The sequence below is a fragment of the Diabrotica undecimpunctata genome, chromosome 1 (assembly GCF_040954645.1).
Source record: "Diabrotica undecimpunctata isolate CICGRU chromosome 1, icDiaUnde3, whole genome shotgun sequence".
Classification (NCBI taxonomy): domain Eukaryota; kingdom Metazoa; phylum Arthropoda; class Insecta; order Coleoptera; family Chrysomelidae; genus Diabrotica; species Diabrotica undecimpunctata.
In genome coordinates this window covers 164,849,098-164,876,027 of record NC_092803.1, presented here as the reverse complement: position 1 = coordinate 164,876,027, position 26,930 = coordinate 164,849,098, and the positions used below count along the sequence as shown (strand labels likewise).

Here is a 26,930-nt window from a genome sequence, read left to right as displayed (position 1 = left end):
CATTAAAAGAATAAATAGCAAGCTGTCATTTGTAATAAACGTCGTTGGTCGCTATATTCGGCAAGGAGACAATTTTGGCAAAATCTACGCATATGGCTTCTTTTTCTTATTTTGTCTTGCTCCAATTTTTGATTTCTTTTTAAGGTTCTAAAAAGTCTTAGCGCGTTTTTTATGAAGAGTATTCATTACTGTTAGCTGATGAATCTGCTGTGCATCTTTTTCCACAGACAAACCTTTGCTGTATATTCATCACACACTGCACAAGTATCCTAACGCGGATATCCAAAAGAAATATTGAATTTTGTGTTAAAAATTACCCTGTAAGTGTTGTAGGATACAACTGCAGCAGGATGTAATTCTTTAAAAAGGTTGTACGTTTTCCTTATGTTAAGACTTTCTGGTAAGTAAGTTTTGGTTGAGTCCTTAAGACTATAGTGACTCTGGCGACCTTTGAAACTCTTAATATGACTATCGATTAAAGCAGCAGTGACCTCATTAAGCTGTCTGTGTTTCTTGGAATGCTTACCCCTTTCATCCATAGGTGCAGATCCTGTCGATTTCAAACTTTGCTGTAGATAGCTGAGTTTATTTTTACCGATTCCATGAAATGAGCAAAACGCTTTTGCACATATACCAATATCTACCACTTCTCCGTTGTCTTCAGTTATTCGAACTCTGTAGGCAAAACTAGCTTCTCGTAACTTTGCCTCCTCTTCACAATGTTGAGGTCTTCTCTGTGCCACAGGTATCACGGTGATTAATCCAGTCAAGTACATGTTTTGCTCATTATGAGACGGTAGTTGATTAAAGTAACTCAATATCTTTTTTCTATTGTATTCAGAAGTTACATCATAACATTTATATCTTTTACAATGGCAAGCAGGACCAGCTTCATGTGTCGCAAGTCTTAACTTTTTATTTACCTCAGACATCCGACCGGTTTTCTTCCTCTTTTTTGGCTCACTATATAACTTAATACCTTCATCCGAGCTTGACATAGCGATAATATTATTATTTACAAACTAATCTCGATGCGACCGTTACAAACTGTAGCAATGCACTGATGACTGATGCGTTCGCAGATATCGATAACGTGGCCATCGCGCGACGGCAGAGTCGAGTGAATTTGTTGACTTGCCTGGTTCTTTTCCCGTTTCACTTGACTTACCTGCTTTTTTCTCCTTATATAAAAACTGGCTCTGTATATCTTGTGAGTTACTTGTATTTTTCCAAGTTTCGGACTTTTGAAAGATACATATGTTCACTGTGTACCGAATACAGCCGATAACTCAATATTAAAAAAAATTGACTTACCTGGTTTTTTCCCCTGACCCTTTATATGTAAGTTTTTCTTTTTATTATTTTGGTATTAATCTCTGTAACTACTAATATAGTATTTTTTGTGCCATCTGTATTTTTGTAACTGTTTGTGGTGACACAACAATAAATGTTTGATTTATTTCTCTAAATCATTTTTGTCTTTTTATTTTAGAAAAGTCTCCTAACCATTTTTGTATTTCTAATAATTATTTCAATAGTTACAACTCGTTGTTGTAATCGGTATAATTTGGCAACTCCCTGTTGTTTGTTTTGTTTTGTCCATTTGTTCCAGGAGATTCATGTCAGTACCCCTTTGTTTCATTTTTGTAGTTGCCCCAATCCAACCCCCTGTGCCATTCACTTATCCACGACCCAGCTCTCCAAACAAACCCTGAGTGCCGTTCGCACAGTTTCGTTTATTTTGCTTGTCCTATCTCCACCCCCAGTTTTCAAACCCCCATAATTATACCCTATGTGGTAGGCAAAATATTTCGTTACAATCTTCCCTACTATGGGCTCAGACACATACCCATTTTGTGCAGTGCTGCTCTATCTGTGCTAAGTAGGATTATTATTAGTAGTAAATAATTACACAGGATTTATTTAAAAATTTTATTATAATTACACCCATAAATAAGGAAAAATATTAACAAAAACCTACTGTTTCGTTACTCTTATATTATCACAAGATAAGGAAATAGAACTTTTGACACTATACATTTTGTAGGTAAAAGTGCCATCTGGCTTATTTAATATTACATAACTGACATATCTGACCCACAGATACAGTATATCTTATAAACAAATCAATATTATAATAAATACACCATATTCACAGAATAAAATCCCAAATAAAACGAATGATCAGACTAAGATTTTGTTTCAAAGATTCACTTTCAAACGTCTCAAAACGTGGCCAAAATGTTGTAACGATATATTGGTTGAGAGACTTTTAGACCGTAGTCTAGAACTTCTTCTTAGAGGTTCGTTTACGGTTGAGGTTTACATAAAAGGCGATGCAGGAACGGTCACTCACTCAGTCGCCGTACGTATGACAACTCAGAACGTTGTCGCATCACCGTTGATGCTGTCGTAGACGAAACATCAGGAAGAAGTAATGCCATAACAATTGCAATCCTGGTAACCAATATATCAATACAAAATACCAGCTATGAGTAAACAAATTTTAGTCGATATAAACGCCTGTATTAGATTTTCAGTTTTAAACGTTTATAAAAAAATTGTCCATGCAAAATCGTCCACTTAGTTCTTAGTGCGATCGTGTACATCATAATGCGTTGTTTATAATTGGAATTTTTTTGTACGAATATATATTATACTGCGTTTGAAAATTACTGATAGCAAAATTTTTATGACACAGCTCGTTTACATTTTAGCTAATTATTGTATTTGAAGTTTGTCGGGGTGCTCATATTATTTTTATAAATGCTTGTACATAACTAAGACAAGAAGGTAACTATACTTATAATTTTTCTGCTTTGGGGATTCCTGTACAAATATCGTTGTAATCTTCTGTCATACAAACTGTGCTATCATGTATTTTCAAATTGAGAATAGTCTTTTAATAGTCATTCAAGTAATTAAATTCAATTCAAGATAATAAAGTTTTAAAAATCAATTTTCAGTTCACAATTATATATTATAAATAAAAAAAAATTGAAACTAATAAATTCTCTAGAACAAATTTTAAAAAACAAATACTTAATAATATTAATTATCCGATGCAGAATATGCAATTTTTTAACTAAGTGTGCTATGTCATAACTTCTAATTATTGCAAGAGCTGAATAATACTTAACTAAACAATGCATACCAAGAAAAAATTCAAAAACGATGGAATTAATTCACGTGCATGTTATAATTACCTGTTTACTTCAAAACGGAAAAGAAGAGATGTATAATTTCAAATATAAAAATTTATATGTACGTTCTTTGTGTTTACAAAAGTGTTAACAAAATATAATTTTGCTGTCGATGTCAGGTTTCATATGATATCAACTTTAGTCGTTAGCGTTTACACAATTTTGTTTAAAAATTGTCTGACATTCCACACATGACAAACCCAATTGCCGGTTTAAACCAACTACACATGTCCCGACTAAACCACCCAACTGTCGTGATCGACAACGTTGGGTCCGACGGTTGGTGTGTATGTAGGTTTTCCGACCCAAAACCGGTCAAGTCCAGTGGCGTGTGTAGCGTTGTTGGTCAACCTTCTACTTCGACCGTTCGACCTCTGACCTCAACACGAATAAATTAACTCCTGTTAGCCGTTCGGAGCGTTCAGTCTACAAAAATATCTCAAATACCGACGGATGAGAAAACCATGATTGAGGAATTACTAGAAAGCAACAAAATTTGCTGCTGTTCATAATTAGTTAAAAACTTTTATTTAAAAAATTCTTTATAAAAGGTATATATATATATATATATATTCTACAATTGCCTTTCGGGTTACATCACACGGTATACATAAGGGAAGCCATTAAATATCTTTAAATGATGTTTACTTTGTTAATTAATACATATTTGTTGTTAAATTTAAATAATTAGTTAAATAAGTTAATAAGTAGTTTTAAACAGATTTACACCATGGCAACGCAAGCTGTTTAAAACTGCATCATTTAAAAACAAATATGTATTCATTAACAAAGTTAACATCATTTAAAGGGTTTTTACCCACATATTTAGTGGTAACTGCACTGAAGATGCACTTATTAGTCCGAAAATGTTCTGTGATGTAACCCGAAAGGGCAATATTATAATATATACCTTTTATAAAGGATTTTTAAATACGAGTTTTTATGATTCCTGGTATACAGCTAACTACAGGAGTTTTATTTTCCTTGTGGAAATTAGTTATTCAACGATTAAACAAAACCAATAACAAATTTGCATTCTGAAAATTACAATGGAATCCTCTTTAAGAAGTGGTTGCTTGTTGACCAATACTCGATATTTTACTCAACGGTGCATAAAAAGGCGCGACTAAATAAAGAAAGCATTTTTTATTTAGTATGCATTAATTATTTATGCTTTTTTTGTGTTCCTAATGATTTGTTTTTGGAAAAGGCAGGCAACAACAGATTCTCAACCTGAGAAAAATTATAGAAAAATCTAGAAATTTATTTGTGCTTCATTACTCAAAAGCATTAGTGGCTTAAAATGTGTGGCATACTAACACAACTGTACCTATGTCATTGTATTTAATGGATGTCAAGAAGGAATAACAGGCAGAAGTCGAAAAATCAGCAATCTCAGCTATGCTGACGACACTTTAATATCAGCATCATCAACAGATGAACTTATTAAAAACAAACTAGATACTATTAGTCATGAATATGGACTTAAAATAAATGCAGAGAAGAGCAAGGTGAAAGAAGAGAAGAAAAGACCAACATACCCAAGAAATATAGCAGGATATGAAGTGGTAAGTCGTTTTAATTACAATGGCAAGATCAGCAACGTGCTTATATTTCCTGACTCACAACGTATAATGGCATTTGAAATGTTGGTCTACTGTAGAATGATGCGCACCTGGACAACAGACCGCACAAATATCTCAATATTAATAGACCTCTACATCATCATTAGGCTTACAACAATCATCAACCAAAATATATGAGGTTATTTGGACAAATAGTCAGACGAAGGGAAGGCATGGACATATTGGTGGTTAAAGAAAAGCAGATGTTAAAAGCAATCAAGGAAGATCGCAATTTCGGTGGTTAAACCAAATAAAGAGCATCACTAGTTACTTCCTCTTTTTGAGCTAGCACACCACGCGTAGGAGAGAGAAGAATGGATAACAACCATACGTAGAGTACAATAACATCACCACAAACCATAAAGGACAGCGGAGGAGAATTAATAATTTCTAATACATTATACAGCGCGTCTAAAGTTCATAATTATTTTCTGAACAAAAAATTTAATAAATTTTTGGAACATCCAACTTACGTACTAGATTTGATACATTCGAATGTCCATCTATTCCCAAAACTGAAAATCTTTCTCATCGTCAGCACTTTTCGTGCAATCATGGAGCTATTGCAACTGTTTAGGAAAACTTGACATAATCACGTTCCTCTGGAGAGGTTTACTCCAAAGAGTGTATACAAATTTCCAAGCAAACATTTATATTATAGTGGACGTGCCTGTAGGAACTAATAAAGAGGAACTGCAGGGACAGATCTCGAAAAATTATATCTGACAGCCAGGCTGTAATAAAGACACTGGAATAGAATCGACTCGGCGGCTTTAACTGTTCTCAGAATCTGATTCAGATCAGAAAAAGGATAAAAGTAAATTTACTCTGGATGTCTGGACATACTGGCATCGAAGTGAATGAAAATGCATAGCTACATTCCAGGGAAGAGGCAAAAGAAACATTCATAGACCCAAAAAATTTGAGAAGACGAGAAGGTGGAACACTTTATGTGCAACTGTCCAGGATTGGATACCATAGTTCAATACATTTCAAAATTATCAACTCGAGCCCTACTACTTCGTAGAAGTGTCTAGGAATGAGTCACAATAGACCTCTTAGGTCGAGTGGAAGGGTGGTTAAGCGCCCATTCATATTGAACCTAACCTAACCTGTATACAAGCACTGGAATATAGCTGGATGAAATATATTGATATTAGACGAGATTTATATTATAAATCTCCTTTGAAATAATAAATTATCGTGAGCATTATCGTTCCCATTTTGGTCATTATCAATGGATTGAAGCGACTATCTGCCAATCGTAACTAAAAACTACATTTTATAAAACGTGTAGTCGTTTACAGTATAAAATGTTGATCCACTGTTTAAAAACAATTCTGCTTTTCTTCTTATTTGTTACTTATCTTAAGAGGGACATAACAAGAAATACGGAACGTATTGAATCTCATTATTGCAGAAAATACTGATTAATGTTTTTTCCGTTGGTTACCAGTATCATCATGTTATTGCCAGTTACAGAAAATTATCGAAAAATAAGTTAGGCATAGTTGCTCACGGTTACAGAATTGCTACAATGTTTCATGGATTGATTCTTCCAATCGTGGAGACGACTGCGGTGACTACTAAAAGGTAATTAAATAAAAACAATGAGGTGTGTACGTGCTTAAAATGAATATTCACTACGGTTGGATTAAATTCTAGCATGATATTCTTATATAGCGACTTTTTTCAGCGCAATCAGTGGGAATAAGAAGATGGGGCTGACCAAAGCTAATGTCGATAGACGGTGTAACATAGGATCCTGAGAAGATCGGCGTTGTCAACTGGAAAACCCAAGCAAGGGATAGAACAGAACGGCGCCAAAAGCTTGAGAAGGTCGAGTCCTTTAAGGGTTGTAGTACCGTGATGATGATGATGACGATGATGAATATTTTTAACATTTTTGATCTGCCATAGAGGATCCAAAAATGTAAACAATTCATTTAGATACTAATAAAAATATTATCAATATTCTTGATCGCCTGGTTTAGATTCTTTCGAACATTAGTTAACTAATAACGTTCCAACATTTTCTAATCATTACAATATACGATGTAACAATATTAAGTCACAATGGAGGTACTCATAGGATTGTAAATATAATCACATTCAGTTGATTCCGAACCTTCAGAATGGGGAACGCCAAATGTTCACAAGTCAAGATTTTAGACCACTGACTAAAAATATCAAAAGGCAGATGAAAATCAAGAAAATGTATGGAAGATTCTAAAAAATGAAAATTCTCTAAACTCAATTATTTACCTTTAAGTCAGGTTGAGTCGATAAAGACTTGGACGACTTAAGTAGATGTTGAACGAGTGAATCAGGAAAAACCGCAACTTTTTAAAGGTTGATTTTTTATCAATCTACCTTCTAAAATGTAAACCTACCAATCTGTGAGGAACAAAGAAGAATCGGCAGAATATTATGAAAAAACTATGGCAGTGTGTTGCACAAATGTTCTCTCTTGCCAAACAACTTCCCTCTCATGAATATACAGAATTTCATAAATTCAATTATTTAGCTCAAATGTCAACAGGTCTTACTGAAGAGTCTTACATAGTTCGGTATTGCTAGTGAGACACTTTAGCTGTGTCGTAAGTTTCCTGTTACTGTTACCCCCTACTTCCAGAAATATCCGCATTAATATTGTTAGCTAAGTATTTTATTTAGAAAAAAAAAATATGTATAAATCTTTTAATACTTTTGATCTGTGATATTTTGGGTTGTTTAAGATCAACTGTGTTTGCTAAACACAACTTCACTAACAATAAAATTGAGCAAGTACGACTGTCACTGCTATTTGCGGAGCAACAACACGCATGGCTCGGTGTAAAAATATTAATATTACCTTTTTAATTGGGGGCAGTCGCTCACATATTAAGTTAAATTCCATTTTTCGTGTATATATACGCTAGGCCAAAAATCTGGAAACTTTACAAAAATTATTATTTTTCCAGAAACACTCGTCTCATGATTGTGATTTATAAAGTTTATCAATACAAAATTACATTTGCATTTCATTGCTTTATATTTCGGCTTAATATATTTCTCTCTTTCTCTATACACATATATCATTTAATAAAATATGGAAATATGGAACGGATTCAAGACACGCACGAAAATTCGAGATTTGTGAATGGCAACACTGGAAATACTGTATCGCATCAGAGTTTTGCTAGTCAGTCAACGACGAGTGGCGTGATTTGGTCGTCCAATTGAAAGCGTTTAGTACAGTTTCCTGCGACTTCCTGTGTTTATTAGTGACTTCAGGTAGTTATTACTAAGGTGATATTTTTTAATTTTCGGAGAGGAACATATCAGTGTCGAAAATGTCTCCCAGAAACCCAAAACGTGTCGCCAGGAAAGAGAAAGCCAAGCCAAACCAAAGCAATTACCCCCCGTGAATAATGTAAGAATTTGCAAACAAATTGGGTGGTGACACGACAAAATTAGGTTTAATGACAGTTTGTTAACGTTATCATAATACTGGAACGACAAAATCACCAAAAAGACAGGTAGAAAACCAAAAGTTAGTAAATGCGATAAGCTCAGAATATACCGCGTGTTTTTATAAGATCGTCGCAGATCCGCAAAAGACATTAATTCTATTGTCAAATCAACCGCCTTCCAAATTTCAGAAGAAAGTTAGGAGAAAATGAACTGCGAGCAAGAACCCCTAGGAGGGTCCTGAACAAAAAACACAGGCAAAAACTTTAGTACACTGCTCCGGTGTAAGCACTATATAATATAGAGCAATATTAATGCAAAAAATAGGAAGAAATAATACAAGCCAAACTGCTGCCACTATCAGAGATTTGTTTAAAGGGGATGCGCAGCAATACATCATCCAGCAGGTCCGTCCTGTTATACATTTTTATGTTATTATGTTATATTTTGCCGTGGCCTGGAAATAGTCCCGATCTAAATCTAATAGAAAATCGTGCACTTATCAATATATTGCCATAGTAATAATAACCTATCACCAATAGTCTATTACACCAGAAGATTTGGTTCGTCTCGTGAACTCCATGCATTGCAGAATCAAGCCGTGCTAAAAAATAAAGATTATCCCACCAAATCCTAATTTTCTTCATAATAACCATTGTGCCATTTTTTAATTACTCTAGTGATAACAGCTGTTTGATTTATTTTTAACTTTATAGAGTTTGTCCTCTTGTTAAATATTAAGAAGCATAAAGCGATGCAATAAAATTATAGATAATCTTGTAAATAACATAATGTCGTGTGAAAACAAGGAATGCTGCTAACAAAACTAAAATTTTTGTAAAGTTTCCAGAATTTTGGCCACTAATATATAGCGCATTCTGTTTGGTTTCAATTGTTTAATATTATAGAATTATATTTTATTCACGATTTAAATAATCAACTAATGCACTATAGTAAATGTAGAACAATTATCGTTGTATGCTCTACTCAAGAAGATGTTCTATGAAAACCATAGAACATTTATATGAAATAAAAAGAGAAGGGGATGTAAGCTTACAAAACGGAAATTAAAGAAATCTATTTAAGTAATAACTTGAATCCAGAAGTACCGAAAATAATAAATAAGTAAAAATTTCAACTATTTATCGACGACGTCAGCATTTCTGATTAGTTTCGGTGATATTATATATTATAAGATTATTGAGGTATTAACATTGAGCCGATTTTCTACTAAATATCGTAATAATAGACATCGATGCAGTCCCAATATCTTGGACATTAATGCAGTCTCAAATTCTCCCACATTAAATTTAGTTTGTAAGACGAACCCTATGGCAATACGAATATCAAAGGTTAAGCAATATCTACTAACTATTTAAAATTTGTAATAGTTTAAATCAATTAGGCAAACAACGATAATTGTTTTGCATATACATAAATTGTCTTCTCTTTTATAATCCATAACTAAAAACGTTATTTAAAGCAAGTTACAATATCTGAGGTCAACCGTCAGCTATTTCTATCGATTTTCTGCGTTGTTATCAGCGTCTTCTTGATTTTGAACATCGTTCTGGTTTCCCCACTGAAAGCCACCGGGGTTTTCTTCTGGCAATCTTTGGTAGTCTGCATCTTCAGGAAGAGCATCGAATAGTATCCGCCTACAAAAAATATTTAACCTAAAATTACTTTGAACCTTTCCTACATTGTTCATAATGCCATTTTAGTTCATTATGGTTCATACAGTGTGTCGCATTTAAGATGAAGACAGCCCTATATTTCATCTATCAAATTAAATACAGATTTGAAGTGCAAAATCATACAGGAAGAAGGTTAACATTTTTTAAACTACTCAACTGAAATTTAAATTTTAAACGCAGTTTACTGCGAATCCACAAACAGGGTAAATTTTCGATATTTTGCTTCGCGTTAGAGATATCGGAAAAAGTTATTTGTAAAAGTTGTTCCAAATATTCTAATCCCACATATTAAATTTCATAACAAAATTCGCACTTTTAGTTTTTTCATTATTTTGGTTAATACTTTGTAACAAAATTATTTTTTTATTCGATAAACTAGTGTGTCATGGAAATAATTTGACACGTGTGATATCATTTATGTCAGTCAGCTTAAACTTTCAGTTTATTACATTGAGTTTATTATTCAGTTTATTTTCACGGTCGCCCCTTCCGACTGGGGTGGGGATGCTTGAGTTACGTCACAAGAGTACACAAGAATACAAAACCCATTTATTCGCGATTGAAACTGAATGTAGAGGGCAGGTCGATTGCAGTGTTGATTGGTTGAAGGGGTAGAATTACGTCACGAGAGTAGTTTCGGACTTAATGTTCATTGGTTAGGCGGAAGAGGCAACCGTAGTAAGTCTACGAACCGTGGTTTATTTTAGTAATCACCGAATTAAAATGCCGTTGACTTTAAACGAAAATATTGGAATAATTCGATTTTTTAATCGAAATAATATTATTCAAACATTAGACCATTAAAGCTTATAGATACGCCGCCGTATGCTATACCACCGTTACGAAGAGTGAGAGTGAAGCCAACATAAATTGCTTTGCGCAGCTATGCGTGACGTCAGTTTATGGAAGCAGTGAAGGTATTAAAACAAAAAGTAGTTGAATTTAAAGATAAAGGAAAATCATGTATCTGGGCTTTAATGGTTGTTTAATTGTTTATACGTAAGAAAATAGAATGGGATGGTGAAAAGTTTTTAGGATAGGTTAAGCTTAGCATTTATTGGCAATTATAACATATATCATAACATATATTTTCTATTTACATAATTGAAAACTTTAATGTTGACATAGGAAGTAACCCTCAAAGCGATTCTTCCAAAGACAAAGCAAAAGAAGCTATTGTATTTTTAATTAATAGCTTAAATGACACATGGAAACTACCAATAGGCTACTTTCTAATCAATGGTTTATCAGGAATTCAAAAAAATAATCTGGTAAAAAAGTGCTTAAAAATAATGCACGAAGTTGCTGTCACAATCACAAGCTTAACGTTTGATGGTGCAGCATCAAATATTCGCATGGCTAATGATCTTAAAGTTGATTTATCTATTAATTCTAATAAAGCATATTTTTTACATCCAGTCACAAATCAACCAATATATGTAATATTTGACACTCCACATACGTTAACTTATCTGCAATACTTTGGGTACTTACAAAATTTTTTTGATGGTAATAATGAAGTGATTAGATGGGAATATTCAGAAAAATTTATAGAAATTCAAGAAATTTGGAAGAAGAATGTTTTTTTAATATCTTTTGTCTATTTAAAGTGGTGTTTTAGTTCCAAAACCCATTTCTATTCAATCTTCATTGGGTTTTTGGCCTCATTTTAAAAATTCTTTTCCCCCTATTTGGCATGGATTTCTCGAAGCACATGGGACATACCATGGCCTGAAACTACTTCATCTACGTTCAACTACAACAGGAGTAAACTGCAGTAATGTGGCCTAAAATTACTTCATCTAAGTTCAATTACCACAAGGAATAAACTGCAGTAAGATGTTCTGAAACCACTTCATCTACGTTTAAATATCACAAGGAATAAACTACAGCAAAAAGTTGTTGTATAATAAATATGATAAATTTATAACATGTTTTGTATGTCCCTGCCATTTCTTTTTGTTTAGATTCCATCTAAGATAAAACATACCTACACCCAAAAGACTAGAGTTAGTTAAAGCAAGAAACAATTGGCTCTCAACATTAGCTGGACTTAGATTGTTACACATTGGCACCCAACAGTGTTTAGAGTGTATACTTACATGAAACTTGGCGTTTTCAATATTTTGACACCTCCTCTTTGGTTTGGAAACACATCTTCTAAAAAATAATATATGTGCCCCACCGCAATACCCATTAAATCTACATAGACCGCGTTTCCTAAAATTATAGAAAATGCCAAGAGGATCCACGGCAAATATGGCGCCTAAAAAATAGTAAATAATTAGAATTAATATAAATATATTGGAGAGAAAATCGTGATAGTTTTATTAGTTGAAATAGATTATATTTTAAAATACCCAGACTAACAACACAAAAAATTGCAAATTCAAATCCAGCAACTATTTTGAGCATTATATCGAGCTTCAATAATTATTAGACAGCAGAATATATGGAAAGTGCATATAGATGCATATATTGCATATTAGTGCTTATTTCAAACAACATTGTATATTTAAGCTAAACACGATTTATTTTGCATATTTTAAAGATAAATTATATAAAAGTTTAAATTTTTCATCTCTTAGTTTTATAACTTGGATATGAACTTTTCGTGATTGCCATAAAAAGCTTTTCTGTGACTTTTGGGATATGGAAAATTATAATGAACAATATATCTAAAAACTATTTAGTAAAAAGAAGGAGACATGGTAGATACGATGACGCAACCCAAAGCCGGCGACAGCGGACATACATATATGCTAATAATTCGGGGCATCTCTGAAGTTCAGGTATGTAGAATTCAGTATCTTTCTTTTGAAGCTTAAGTTAATAAATTGTATTCTGTAAGCAGAACTTAATTCACATTTTTTCAGGTTTGCAAAAAGACGTTTTGTGAGACTTTTGGTGTCAGTGGACGACGCGTGCAGATTCTTTCCGAGAAAATTGGTTGTGATGACGAACGTATGAAAGATAAACGGGGCGGTAAAAGACAAAGACGGGAGCCTGATTGGAAAGAAAAGATCATTGATTATATATGATCAAATCCGGCACAAAAAAGTCATTTTTGACTAGATAAATCAAGCTAAATCCATGATAAACACTTGCAGATATATTCGGCTACTATGATTCAAGCAACATCTGACAGTTTGTTGAAGTTTATGTAAAGAAAAGTTACGGGGATTTTGCTCCATGGCTTAAAACTTCCGTGATAAAACCTGGAATCTCTAAGCCGAGTTTTGAGGAGTTGGAAATCGAGATGAAGGAAACCCCTGTGCCATTGTCTACTGAAAAAAATAAAGATATACAAGCCATGCTACCATATTTACCAGGACAAGCAAAAACTTTACCTTACAAAATGCTGATTTTTAATTAAAGTTACTTAAGTAAATAAATAAATGTTAGTTTTATTTGCACTATAATTATTGTTAATTTGATCTTATGAAATAATGGCAATTACAATGTTTTGTTCTCTTAGTGTTTTTAAATTAATTAGAGCATAAACGATTTTATTTCACTAGACTTCAAATTTGTATGTCACTAGTGTTAATTGTACCAAAGTTTAATAATAAAATTATTAAGAATTACTTCGTTCATTATTTTTCAACTAAAACAGTTTTTTGTCTCTACTGAAAACTTTTATTTTGAGCACTTGCAGTGTTGTGGTTTGGTGCCCCTCCAATATCAAAATTATGAAATTTTCTCCAGAAAATTTAAATTAAATGTGTTTCTATCACTTTAAGCATTTACTTTTTAAGCATTAAAATTGCTAAAAATCGTGGTGAAAAATGTGTATTGATATCTTTGTTTTGATGACAGAAAAAATTTCCCACTAACCCCTACTTAATGACAACAAACCGATTCTTTTCTTCCTATATTAAATAAATTAACTATAAAAGATTCCATAAAATAAGAACAGTAATAACAACCAAGCTGTTGCTTTTGAATATTAAAATGGCAATTTCTTGTTTTTATATTATTAAACAAACATACATTAAACACAAATCCAAAGACAAATAAGAAAAATACCCAATAATAATACTAGACTGGAACTAGAATCCATTTTTTTTTCAATTTTCCAATGAGAAAGCTTCTAAAAATAGCAGTAAAGGATCTGATAAATCCTTCTTTTTAGTTTTTCTCACTTGTAAGAGCATTGTGGCATATACATCATCATTTATTTTTTCAGCTATTTAAATACAATCATACACAGATGTGAATGCTATTTGATTAACATAGTGTGTTCCTTTTCCTTCAACTTTTCTATACACTAACAGCTTTTTAGCAAATCGTTATTCTTTCTCATAATATTGCCAAAATATTGATTAGTTTGCTTTGATTAGTCATTCAGTAATGATGAGTTTGGTGAAGATTGAGACATTGATACATTTCTAGGTCCATGTACCCTTATCTCTTACTTCTAAGTGAAAAATTTCAAAAGAATCAATTTGTTCCGTATCTTACATAATCAATGTCAACAGTAAGCTTTATAGATCAACGATTACCAACTTCTGTTGGCCTGAATTGTGTATTAATACTTTATCTTCAGACAATAAATCATATTCTAATTGATTGATGTGTTTATTTTAGTTGAAAATATGCATGTCAATCAAATTTAAATATCTTACCTGAAAATTCAGGAGTCCAAAGAAATTCAATCCAACAAATGGGTTTCGCCTAGACCATACATACACTAACATTATTGTAAACGCCTGCCCTAAGAATAATAAATTAACAAAAAATGCAAAACCCTATGATTATATTAAGGAATAAAACATATCATTTATGGTACATTTCATCTTAATGATATACAATATCCTACCCTAATACATAATAAGAGATTTAAACTACATAATTAAATTTAAGATCTAAAGTAGACCTAAATAACCACATTAAAAAGATTAATGACCCACAAGCATTAATTAAAAATATCTCAATATCAATAGAAGGATATTGGGGGTATCCTGGATGGATAAGATAACAAAAACAAATACAGTCTTAAACTTATCTTGGAGATGTTGTCAGAGGGCATAAATATCAAATGCAAACTACCAGCTATCAAAAGTTGTTGAAAAAAAAAAGTATACAGAGAAGAAAACTAAAATTGGTGTAAATCTCTGAGGAGTGGTTTGATTGCAGCTCCAATCAATTATTTGGTATATCCAAAATTTAAATAGCTATGATGATAGCCAAACTTTGGAAAAGAGAGGCACCTGAAGAGAATAAGATTTTATAAACAATGTTACCAAGAAGGCAATTCATTCAAACCAGTGGATATTGTCAAATAATTATTGTCTTGCAATCTGTATAGACAGATTGCAATAAACAATCTGTCTACAAAAACTATCTTTGAAAAGTCTGCAAATTCTACATAAAGAGATCATCTTCTTGTTATCATATCTAATTTGAGTATAAGCCACTTCTATGCACATATATGTAGTATTAAATATCTACAGATATGTGGAACCTATAGTTTAACATTTCTACTAGGCCTACAAGGCCTGTTGTGCACTGTAAATAAATCAATTGTTTATCATGAATTCTAAAAGGGTTATATTAAATGTGTGCAGTTATGTGGGACCTATAGTTTAAAATGTATCCTAGACCTACAATGCCTGTTATGAAATGTCTGTAAATCAATATTTTATCATGAATTCATTCTAAAAGGGTATAAGAAGTGTATGTGACAACTTACTATTAAAATATAGGTAGGTCTAGGATACTAAATGTATCCTAGACCTACAATGCCTATTATGAAATGTCCATAAATCAATAGTTTATCATGAATTCATTCTAAAAGAGTATAAGAAGTGTATGTGACAACTTACTATTAGTATTTTGCTAAATATCTTTCAAAATATATCCATGAATTACTTTACAGTTCTATGTTTCTAGTAGGAATCCATATAATTGAGCATACAGATACAGTGAACTATTTAGACCACAATATAAAAGAGATATATTATTAAAATGATTTAGACTGCTATGACATCCTAATAGAATGTCTCAACAACAGATTTAAATAAGGAAAACTGCTAGTTTTATAAAGTAACACACTGAATTGTTTTTTTTTTTTTTTTGAAAAAGACAGCAAAGATTTGATTTCACGTTCAAAGCGTCTATGTATCTGTTGATACGTATTTCGACTTAATAAGTCTCATCAGAACAGTTATTCATAGCCGTTCTTAACGTGAAAAAAATAATCTTCTCTGTCTTTTAGGAAGCAACAATAAAATGGCTTCGTTATGGACGCAATAGCGACATCTGATAGAAAAATCGGTAAGATAGTTTCGAAACAAATTCAGATTTCTGCTTTAACCGAACCTTCTATAAATGCAAGGTATAACAGACGTTGATAAAGATGTTAATAGAGACATGGGGAATCTAAAATTTGCATTCTACGACATGTCTATCAACTAAGTAGAAATCCATAACGAACTCTTGTATGAGTACAAGAAACAAATTCGTTATGTTATAACGAAGCCATTTTATTGTTGCTTCCTAAAAGACAGAGAAGATTATTTTTTTCACGTTAAGAACGGCTATGAATAACTGTTCTGATGAGACTTATTAAGTAGAAATACGTATCAACAGATACATAGACGCTTTGAACGTGAAATCAAATCTTTGCTGTCTTTTTCATTTTATTCGGATCTACTCTGTATGAGTACAAGAAACAAATTCGTTATGGATTTCTGCTTAGTTGATAGACATGTCGTGGAATGCAAATTTTAGATTCCCCATGTCTCTATTAACATCTTTATCAACGTCTGTTATACCTTGCATTTATAGAAGGTTCAGATTAAAGCAGAAATCTGAATTTGTTTTGAAACTATCTTACCAATGTTTTTTTTTCTTTTTTAAGTAGACACTACTATTACTAAAACACTCCAAACACAAACTACAAACAATCAAATTCTCTCAATAAAGATTATCAAAAAATTGAATACTGAAAATATGAAATTCTCATGTTATTCATGAAGAGCATGAAATTTAATACAGAAATATCAGTAACACCATTCACACTGTGTTAAACTACTTTATCTAGTAAAATATGTATTGCAGATATGTTTAATAAACAACAAATATTGACTGTAAAATCAAAAAATTGTACAACAAAAAATTTACATTTTTAAATTGCTGTCTTTTTTGATAAAATGTGTAAAATAGTACAGAATTTAAATTTACCTATGACAATTATCATATTTGAGAATTGAATGACTATAGACATTAATAAAACATGATTGTAATGTTTAATTAATGAATACATTGAAACCTACAACTCTGCAACCATTCTTACAAATAAATGTATATATGAATTTAGAGTTTTAAAAAGGATACAATCATGCAAGCTGCTCCAAAGAGGAACATCAATACAAAATCAGCTGTCCTATTTCTAAATGAACCTTCTTCTAACATTCTACAGTATCGATATGTGAATATCATATTGAAAAAAAAGTTGAAGCCAAATGTCCCAAAGAACAGGAATGTTGTTACCAGCCTCCATAGTTGACCTTGCTTCACAATTAAAATTGGATTAAAATAGAGTTGAAACGGGGAGGCCAATTCCAGTTGCTGCAAGAGATATATATGTTCATTTTCCAGGAATATTTATTACTAGAATAAAAACTTACCACAGCTAGAGTTGTAATAACACAAGCAGTGGTATATGCCCTCGTTACGGGGGGCATATTCATGTACTCATTCCTTAAAGTCTGGTACGCCATGTTATCATTTAATTTCTATCAAGACATTATAAAAAAAACTAGAGTTTACTATATTTTAATTTTTTGGCCACATCAGATTATTTACTTATCTTTCTGTTTGACAATGACATTATGCATTTTAATTGTCAACTGCCATGTGGTTGGCAAATGACAACTGAAGTTAACTTGTAACTTTCATGTCAAATAAGAGTGCAATACTGCAAACATTCTGTTGTGCAAAAAGAGAAAGTCGATGTAGTAGCGTAAATACAATTATGATAAAAAATTACCAGTTTTGATGTGTTAAAGTGAGACGGTAACTGAAATTAGCAGAATTCCGAAGCTATTTTGTTAAACGGAATTTTTAGTCGATTTTCAACAATGGAGACAGTGCAGAAGTGATGTAGAAAAATACGTCTATTTTTAACATATTAGTCGTAATTAATTATTTCAAACGCTGTTAACTGTTCTTTCACTCTAAATTAAATGAGTGCCAGTCCAATATTTGCTGATCAAAATGTAGATCATATAAAATAGTGCAACATTTAACACAGTGAAGTATTGTTTAGAAATCATATTTATTATTTATTCAACACATCTTAAGAAAATATTGCAAATATGGAGGTTGTAGGAGATTATGAATATAGTAGTAAAGATTTAATAGGCCATGGTGCATTTGCTGTAGTCTTTAAGGGCAGACTTCGAGAGGTCAGTGATTTCTCAATTAAAAACAAAAATAAAACCATTTGTTTATTGTTTGTTTTTCGGTTTTAGAATCCCTCATGTACGGTTGCCATTAAGAGTATAACAAAGAAGAGTTTGGCAAAATCACAAAATTTGCTTGGGAAGGAAATAAAAATTTTAAAGGTAAGTTAATTTATGATTAATGTTAATGCTACCAATGATTCTTCAGCCTTCCTTTCCTCAATTATGTTTCTCCCCACCCTTTTATTATTTTATTCAGCCATCTATTTAGAGCTTTTGTAGCATGCCTAGTATTTTATATATTCTTTTATATTCAGTTTATATAACTGCATTGAAAATAAGCTTTAGTCAAACCTTAAAAGGGACATACATAGGTTCTTCAAATTAAAGCAAGAACGCCAAAACAGGTAAGAAAGGAAAGAAGGCCTCACTGGTTTTAAGTATATACTCCTTATATACTTTTTTAGTGCTAAGATCCAATTCAGTAACACTTCTAAAGAATCACTTAAGAATGTTAAGAAGAGCTAGGGTAATCGGAGCTGTAGTTTGAAAAAGAATAAGATCTTAATAGGATCTATATAATTTTCATATCAACGTTTAGTAGTAAATGATTAATAGAAAAGTACAGGTTAAAGACTGATATATGAATATAGATAATAATTAAATAACAGTTTGACAAAAGAAAAACAAGAAACACTGAATACAGCTTAACTATCTGAAAGTCATAAAGGACTCGAGATTAAATAAATTAAACATTAGATTAACATTTCTCTCAGACGTCAAAACAAAAATACATCAGAATATATCAACAAATTATCAAAGAAAATTATAAAAATTTACATATTTACTCATAAGCTGAAAAAGATTATATATTCAATAAAATTCTCAAAAAAGTTATATCATCTCTTAAATATTATTTAAATAAAATAATAATCAAAAAGATTTTTATTAAATGGTCAAAAAGAAATAGATAAATACATGCTACTTAATTTTAATAATTGTTGGCCAATATGTATTTATTACATACTCAACAAACAATTTACATATTGTCATCAATAATCTTATAATTAAAACAATGTGTAGCCTTCAAATAAATAAAAAATGTAAAATGTAAAACTTAGATTAATTCAGTGGATACTTAAAGTTTCCCAGCACAAAAAAATGATAAATAAAAAGATCTGAGGCTGTAACGTGGAACAAAGATATGGCCTTAATTTGGTTTATCTTAAAATTAAATTATAAACTCAAACTTTACACCTGGTAACATTTTTATTAACAACATTACGTGATTTCTGTATGACTAATCATACAATGTAATATATTCTAAAACTTGAAAGTCTCATAAAAACTCTAAATAATGATTTTGATTGTAAAATTTATATTCTTAATAACACAAAAAGATAGTCAATTAAACTTAACACTTACAGCACAGTTCAACGACATTCATAGAGAACATTTGATATGGGCAAAAATCAGCTGCATTTGGTATAACCTTTTGCTAATCGCCAAAGGAGCTGTCTCCTTCACAACTAAACTATATTAACATCACAATGCATTGCAATATACAACTAGCAACTGACATAAATAGGGTTTTACTCTTTCCTTTATTACTTCGGACCAAGCTAATTGAAAGAAGGGGTGGATCTGTATTCAGAGCAATAAAAACTGAATTTCTTAGATAGAAGGTTAATGTGAAAATACAGTTTCGTCAAAGGTTTTAAAATTTAAAGAAATTGAAATGTCACATCAATAATTAACTTTATGTATAAATTAATTATTTGGGTTTTTTTCTGAAGCCATTTATTATAACTGGTTATAATTATGCCACAATTATTTGGGTTAAAAAAAGCAATGAAATATCACAACAAAATTACTGCAATTGAAATCTTAATTCATAAAACATTCTGGCATTCAAAGAAAGCTATTAATATTATGATATACAGGATATATAGCAAGTAACTAGGACTTAGAAATAGCTGTTCTGTTAATTCTAAATGATTGTATTACCCAAACAGCAATTCTATCGAATTTTTAACCTCAGGCTCCTTTGTACTGTACCAAGTTATAGAAACTAAAGCTTATACATTTTCAAGATTCAAATGTCTCAAAAGATATAAAAATTTATAGTTTACAAATTAACAAAAAGGGACTGACTGCCCATTATAGTCCACAACAAAATTATACAAAAACTTTCAGCTTCAGTTGTTTTTCTCTAGGTTTCATTAGACTGAATTCATTGTTAGCATCCCATATCTTATGAAGAATTGGTTGTTCTTGATTGAAGGTTGTTCTTGTTTATGAAGCATACACCCACTGCATAGATTGTGCGACATTACTAAAATTTATAATTCTTATGACATGTTTTGTTATATATCTGATTATTGCATACAATTATTGCATAAAACTATTAAATATTTTGATTTATTCATGCTTTTGAGGCTAGATTGGGAAGAATCTACAAACCATTGTGAACAATAAGGAATAAATACACAGTATCCTCTTTTGCAACTGGTAGTATTTTTCTTAATAGAAAAAATTGTTGTTTAAGAGATCTTCCAATATAATTACAATTAATTTTGTTTTAGGAACTGACTGAACTTCACCATGAAAATGTTGTTGCCTTGTTAGACTGCAAAGAATCTGCTAATAATGTCTATTTAGTCATGGAGGTAAGTAGATTTTAATAAACTATAAAATATAGAAATAGTAAGGGTTCCTCTAAAGTTTGTTGACTTTTATAAGGAAAAAGATGTTGACTTTCGATTGTATGTTTGAACACTTTTATTTTGTATTTTTAAATAATTGTATCTTAAAAATGTTTAATAGTCTTAAAATATAGCACTGATCACTATGGAGTGGCATAAGTGGAATTTACTCAGTGGAGATTGGTTTGTTTATGACATTTTTGTTTTTACTTTAGGCAACTTTCTTAAATTTTTTTTAATGAATGATACCAAGTGAATCATTACCAAAAAACCCTTAAAATTATTCCTATTCCTCGTTTTTTAAAATGTAATTTAAATTGCCATTAAATGTTATTAAAATAACCAACTTAAACCACAAATATTTTATGGATATTACAATTTTAATTTTCTTATCATTATTTCTTAGTCTAAGGGAGAGCACCCACCAAACTGGCATGGCAAGTAGCAAGTAGCGCGCGTCTAGCATGTTACTTAAAATGTAACCAATGCAAACAAATGATTCAGCGCACACCAAAATGACAGTGACAGTGGCGTCATGCAGCTTGCTACTCCACGTCGTTAAAAATAGAGCTTGTACTATTTTTTGCCACGTGCTACTATGTGTGTTTGTTAAAGAAGTTAAATATGGAAGACAGTCCAGAATTTTATATTCGTTTTGTCTCATTAATTAAGAAATTTCCAGGTATCTATGACAACACAAATCCGGAATTTTTTAATTCTTTAAATACATTAAATCTACTATGCCCTTACATCTATTTAATAAGGATGTACCCAAAACTGACGTTGCGGACGAGTTTTGTTCATATTTTTGACATTTAAAAGCGTTAGCATAACGTTATCCTAAGAGGGCGATATTTTGAATTTAACTAGACTTTTAATGTCATGCTACTTTGGTGTGCGCTACCTGCCATGTCAGTGCCATGCCCGTGCTATGCCACTGCCATGTTACATGTCACCCCAGTTTGGTGGGCGCTCTCCCTAAGATCCCACTGCAAGATGTCTATGTTCATAATATAGTTAATCAAGAATTAAGGATATGAGAATATAGGTTGCCAGTCAAAAAGTGGCTATAAATATTTTTAAATCAATTAATGTTAATTAATTTTTGAACAAAAATTTTATTTTGTTCATTTATTTTTTAAATATAATACGCTGCTCATGACATATATGCATATTTTTTATATCAAATTAAATTTTTTTTGTCTTAGAAAAAATGGTCACAAATTAGTGTTTCCAGCTGTTGAAAAAGATAAAGTAAATTAGAGTTAGCAAGCAATAACACCGGTTTGACAATTTTTTTAACACTCTCTATCGACGCATGCTTTAAAAACTCACACAACTGACACCGTTCTGCGTTTTGTGGTGACTTTGCAGTAGGAGCAGCATATGGCTATGTAAATCTTATGGAACCTTAAAGCTCAGTGTTGCCGGTTTTAAGCAGGAAACATTTACGTTATTCCTAAGATGTATAACATAGATATGTTCGTAATTACATATATCAAATTGACAATTCTACCATATTTTATATAATTATTTCCACATTATTTTTCGTGGGTACTGTTATTATTCTTAAACTGACTTTACATTCTATCAATTTACTATTGAATCTATTTTAAACTTAAATTAAGCGGGTGTTTAAAATGTTCGCTGAACAAAAGGTAACAAAAGGCCAACGAACGCTGATGTTTACATTTCTAGAAAAGAAAAATAACAATTGCTTAAAATATATGTTTTGCAACACTGTTCTTTATAAGAGTCTTTATTGCAAAGTGACCGCGTAACGTAGTATAGCCACGTCAAACCAGTGGCGTTGCACGCTAGCTCTCTTACCTTTACTTTGATTCCTCGCGTTTTTAACAGCTGGCAACCCTAAATTGCGATCATTTTTCTCAGGCAAGCTTAAATCATCATATTAAAAAAATATAGCTTTAATTTGATATAAAAAACATGCATATACGTCATGAGCAGCTTATTTTATTTAAAAAATAAATGAACGAAATAAAAATTTTTTCAAAAATTAATTACTATTAATTGAATTGAAAATATTTGCGGCCACTTTTTGACTGGCATCCTGTTATCGATGTATTCTCTTATTCTTAAATGTATGTATGTAAAAATGAGTTTGATTGACTATGTTATGAATGTAGTGATATTGCAGTGGGATCTCGTATGATCTGCAGTGGCATTTAATTTCAATCTACGTCAACGGCCGTAGCTCAGCGGCAAGATACGCATGAATTCAAATCTTAGTACCAATAACATTTTCATTTCTAAAAATGATACGAGCCATTCAGCGTATTTTGAAAATATGTTAACGAAATGTTATGTTTGACGAAAATCCGCATAAGACAACTCGAGAGCTTGCCGCCGTCAATGATGTAAGCAAATCATCTATTTTGAGAGTTTTACATAAAGAAAAATACCACCCTTACAAAGTTCAGTTGGTTTAGGAGTTAAATGAAAATATGAAAAATCCTGATAGAAGGCAAGAATTCTGTGAAATGATTATGGACAGAATGAACGTAGATTTGCAGTTCATAAACAAAATTGTTAATAGTTCCGTTTAAATGAAACGTCGCTTTATCAGGAAAAAACTATTTTGTTTATGAACTGCAAATCTGACTGAAAAACAGAACTGTAGTTATCCTCACTGGGTGTATGAGACTCACATGCAATATCCTAAAAAGTTAACGTTTGGGCTGGTATCATTAACAATAAAATTATTAGTCCTTATTTCTTTGAGGGCACAGTTGATGGTGAGGTTTATCTGGATTTTTTTATAACTTTTTAGTGCCTACATTACGAATATTTTTCCTGATATTAATCATCCAAATGATATAGATCGATCTATTGACTACCAACAAGACACAGTTCTACCACGCATTTTGCACGGATAATTAGAAATTATTTAAACAAGGTTTTTCCCAATAGGTGGATTGGAAGACGTGGAATGATCGAATGCCCGACTAGATCCCCCGATTTGACTCCTCTCGATTACTTATTATGGTTGTTATTTAAAATCTAAAGTATATTTTAATATACTGTTAGGAATTTATTAATTGTTATGTCTTTAATTTATAATGTCTTTACTAATTTATTATATTGTTCCTACTTTAATTTATTAAAAGGCACGATAATTTATATAAGTTTATTTATCACTAAATATACAATAATTTATTAGTAGGCGAGCGTAACAATAATAATATCGCGAGCGCGAATCTTCTTTATTAACTGTCCCTTCCAAATAAAGTTCCGTTATTATATACCAGTGCCGTTATCTCGAATAGTCTAAAACCTTCGATGGCGAAACGGTAAAGGCAAACTGGATTTCCCTCATATCGGTTCTGGAAGGTCGCTCAGGTAAATCGAGGCCTCTCGTAAACTCTACAACATATTAGATTAAAAACATGTTTTAAAGGTTAAAACTATGACTCATATTTTTACGTAACATTGCCCCCCTCTCAAAAGATGGTTCCTCCTGGAACCTTGTTGGGACTAGAACTGGAACGGTATGCTGGTATCGGCAACTGGACCCTCTTTTACAACTTCCAGTTGTATAAAAATGACAAGGGACGGTTTTCTCTCCGCACCAGTAACTATGCGGATTGCAACAGACTAACACCTGGACTTCGGTGTCTTTAAAGATCTCCTCCACCATATTTCGGATAACCCTCCAATCTAATTGGCGGCACTCCAACTTTGGCATGGCTAACTTTTGCACGTCGGACTCTAGTACGTGCCCTCTCAATTGAAGTAAGGCTTCCCATACATCTCGGTAGGTAGGTTGGTCACGGGCAGTGTCTTTTGTTACCAGGTAGAAAAGGTAACGTGATGCATCTTGGAGTTTCAAGGTTTTACCGGGAGCTGGCACTTGGCATTGAAGTTCTGCAACTCGACCAAACTTCCTTCGAAAGACGGATGCCAACCCTGGTGCGTCTTTGATACTGGCCGGGATGGTAAGGGCCAGCGAGTAGTCATCGGGGAGCTCGAGTAGATCTTGCTTTTCTTCAGTGGTAACACCATGTCTCGCTTTACCGGTACCTCCATAGGCACCCATGAATTCCTCAAACGTGAGGTCAGACACATCGTGGATTTGGTTTACTTCCACTTCTTCATCTACGTTGTGGTCACCTTCGAAAGACGCCAACCGGTTATGGTGTACTATCATCGGCTTTCCCCTCGGAATCTTGCTTATTCGGTAGATGACATCGTTGATCTTCTCCATAATGAGGTATGGACCTTCCCAAAACTGCTGCAATTTGGGAGAACAACCTTTTCGCTTCTTGGGATTATACAGCCATACTTTGTCGTTCTTCTTAAAGCAACCCTTTTCGGCTTGTGTATCGTACCGTTTCTTCATTCTGTCGCTAGCGATCTGAAGGTGGGAACGGACCAACTCATGTACATCGTCCATTCTTCTTCGTAATTCGATCACATAATCTTCACCTGCTACATCTTCTCCAGGTTTACATCCAAACTCGAGATCACAAGGTAGTCGCATTTCGCGTCCGAATAGGACTTTGGCTGGTGTCTGGCCTGTTGATTCGTTAACAGCAGATCTGTAGGCCATTGTGAAGAACGGAAGGTATTGGTCCCAGTCTCGCTGATGGTCGGACACCATCTTTGTCAAATACTTGCCAACTGTCCTATTCATTCGTTCTACCATACCATCCGATTGCGGATGATACGCGGTAGTTCTTGTTTTCTTCATGCCTAGTCTATCACATATTCCTTGGAATAGATCGCTTTCGAAGTTCCTGCCTTGGTCACTATGTATCTCCAAAGGCACTCCAAATCGGCTGATATATTCTTGGATCAACTTATCTGCAACGGTGGCGGCCTTCTGGTCGGGAAGTGCGTAAATCTCGACCCACTTAGTAAAGTAATCCATTACTACCAGCATGTACTTGCCTCCATTTTCACTTTCTGGAAATGGCCCAGCGATGTCCAAAGCTATTCTTTCAAACGGGCTTCCAACATTATATTGTCTCATAGGAGCTCTCCTTTTTCGGTGAGGCCCGTTACTCGTAGCACAAATAGTACATTTCTTACACCAGTCTTTTACGTCGTCGGAACTGTTCATCCAATAAAACCGTTCCCGAATTCGCTGAAGGGTTTTTCTTACACCAAAATGCCCTCCCGATGGACTGTCGTGTAACTGACGAAGTACTTCGGCTATTCTGCTCTTTGGGATCACCAACTGTCTTCTCTTCTCTGAACCGTCATCATTTTCCAGGACTCGTTTGAGCAAGCCATCTTCGATGATAAATGAGTCCCACTGGGCCCAATACGTCTTAACTACTGAGCATAGGTTTGATATTTCCTGCCAAGGTGGTCGACGGTTTTCCTCTTTCCATTTTCGGATTTTCTGTATAACTGGATCTCTCTCTTGTTCTTCCCTGATTTTAGTAGGCGTCCAGTCGTCGTTGACAATCGTCGTTCTTAGCACTGCTGCTTCCTTGGATTCCGTTTTGTTGCAGTGGGAACACTCTGCTGGGCATGGCCTTCTGGAAAGAGAATCAGCGTTTCTGTGGCTAACTCCGGCCCGGTGCTCAATCTTAAAATCGTATTCTTGGAGTCGTTCGATCCACCTGGCTATCTGACCCTCTGGATTCTTGAACTGCATCAACCACTTAAGGGCGGCATGGTCGGTTCGGATTAGAAACTTTCTGCCATAGAGGTATTGATAGAAGTGCTCTACTGATTTAACTACTGCTAGAAGTTCTCTTCTCGTGACGCAATAATTCCGCTCAGGTTTTGAAAGAACTTTACTAAAATATCCGAGGACTCGTTCCTGTCCTCCTTGAATCTGAGACAGCACTCCTCCAATTCCCAC

At 32.9% G+C, this 26,930-nt stretch overlaps 2 protein-coding genes across 9 annotated transcripts in view; one reads left to right on the top strand and one right to left on the bottom strand.

Annotated features, from left to right (window-relative positions):
* Nucleotides 1–1,918: 1,918 nt before the first annotated feature.
* On the bottom strand, nucleotides 1,919–17,827 carry Der-2 (Derlin 2). Its single transcript, XM_072520430.1, has 5 exons — nucleotides 17,613–17,827; nucleotides 17,320–17,553; nucleotides 14,607–14,729; nucleotides 12,081–12,244; nucleotides 1,919–9,939 (listed from the first exon to the last, which is right to left on the bottom strand). The coding sequence occupies exons 1-5, from the start codon at nucleotides 17,703–17,705 to the stop codon at nucleotides 9,801–9,803; spliced, it is 753 nt and encodes a 250-aa protein (XP_072376531.1). The 5' UTR covers nucleotides 17,706–17,827; the 3' UTR covers nucleotides 1,919–9,800.
* An 82-nt stretch (nucleotides 17,828–17,909) lies between these two features.
* The window catches only part of Atg1 (serine/threonine-protein kinase unc-51-like protein Atg1), an 84,775-nt gene continuing 75,754 nt past the window's right edge, over nucleotides 17,910–26,930 (top strand). For 6 of the 8 annotated variants that reach the window (XR_011949809.1, XM_072520429.1, XM_072520428.1 and 3 more), the window contains exons 1-3: nucleotides 17,910–18,392; nucleotides 18,459–18,551; nucleotides 20,975–21,058. Coding sequence is in view for 7 of the 8 variants with exons in the window: in XM_072520429.1 (XP_072376530.1) it covers nucleotides 18,303–18,392; nucleotides 18,459–18,551; nucleotides 20,975–21,058 (267 nt within the window). In the remaining variant the exon portion in view is untranslated. The remainder of the gene's footprint in view (nucleotides 18,393–18,458; nucleotides 18,552–20,974; nucleotides 21,059–26,930) is intronic. The other 2 variants (XM_072520427.1, XM_072520426.1) reach the window with 1 other exon arrangement.

What these genes read in the sequence shown, in the direction of transcription:
- Der-2 (XM_072520430.1), bottom strand. Translation starts at nt 17,705, where the DNA reads ATGGCGTACCAGACTTTAAGGAATGAGTACATGAATATGCCCCCCGTA. An exon ending in TTGGAGCAGCTTGCATGATT is followed by an intron (nt 14,730 to 17,319) that starts GTATCCTTTTTA and finishes ATATAATCATAG; the next exon opens with GGTTTTGCATTTTTTGTTAA. An exon ending in TTGAAAACGCCAAGTTTCAT is followed by an intron (nt 9,940 to 12,080) that starts GTAAGTATACAC and finishes TATTTTTTGTAG; the next exon opens with GCGGATACTATTCGATGCTC.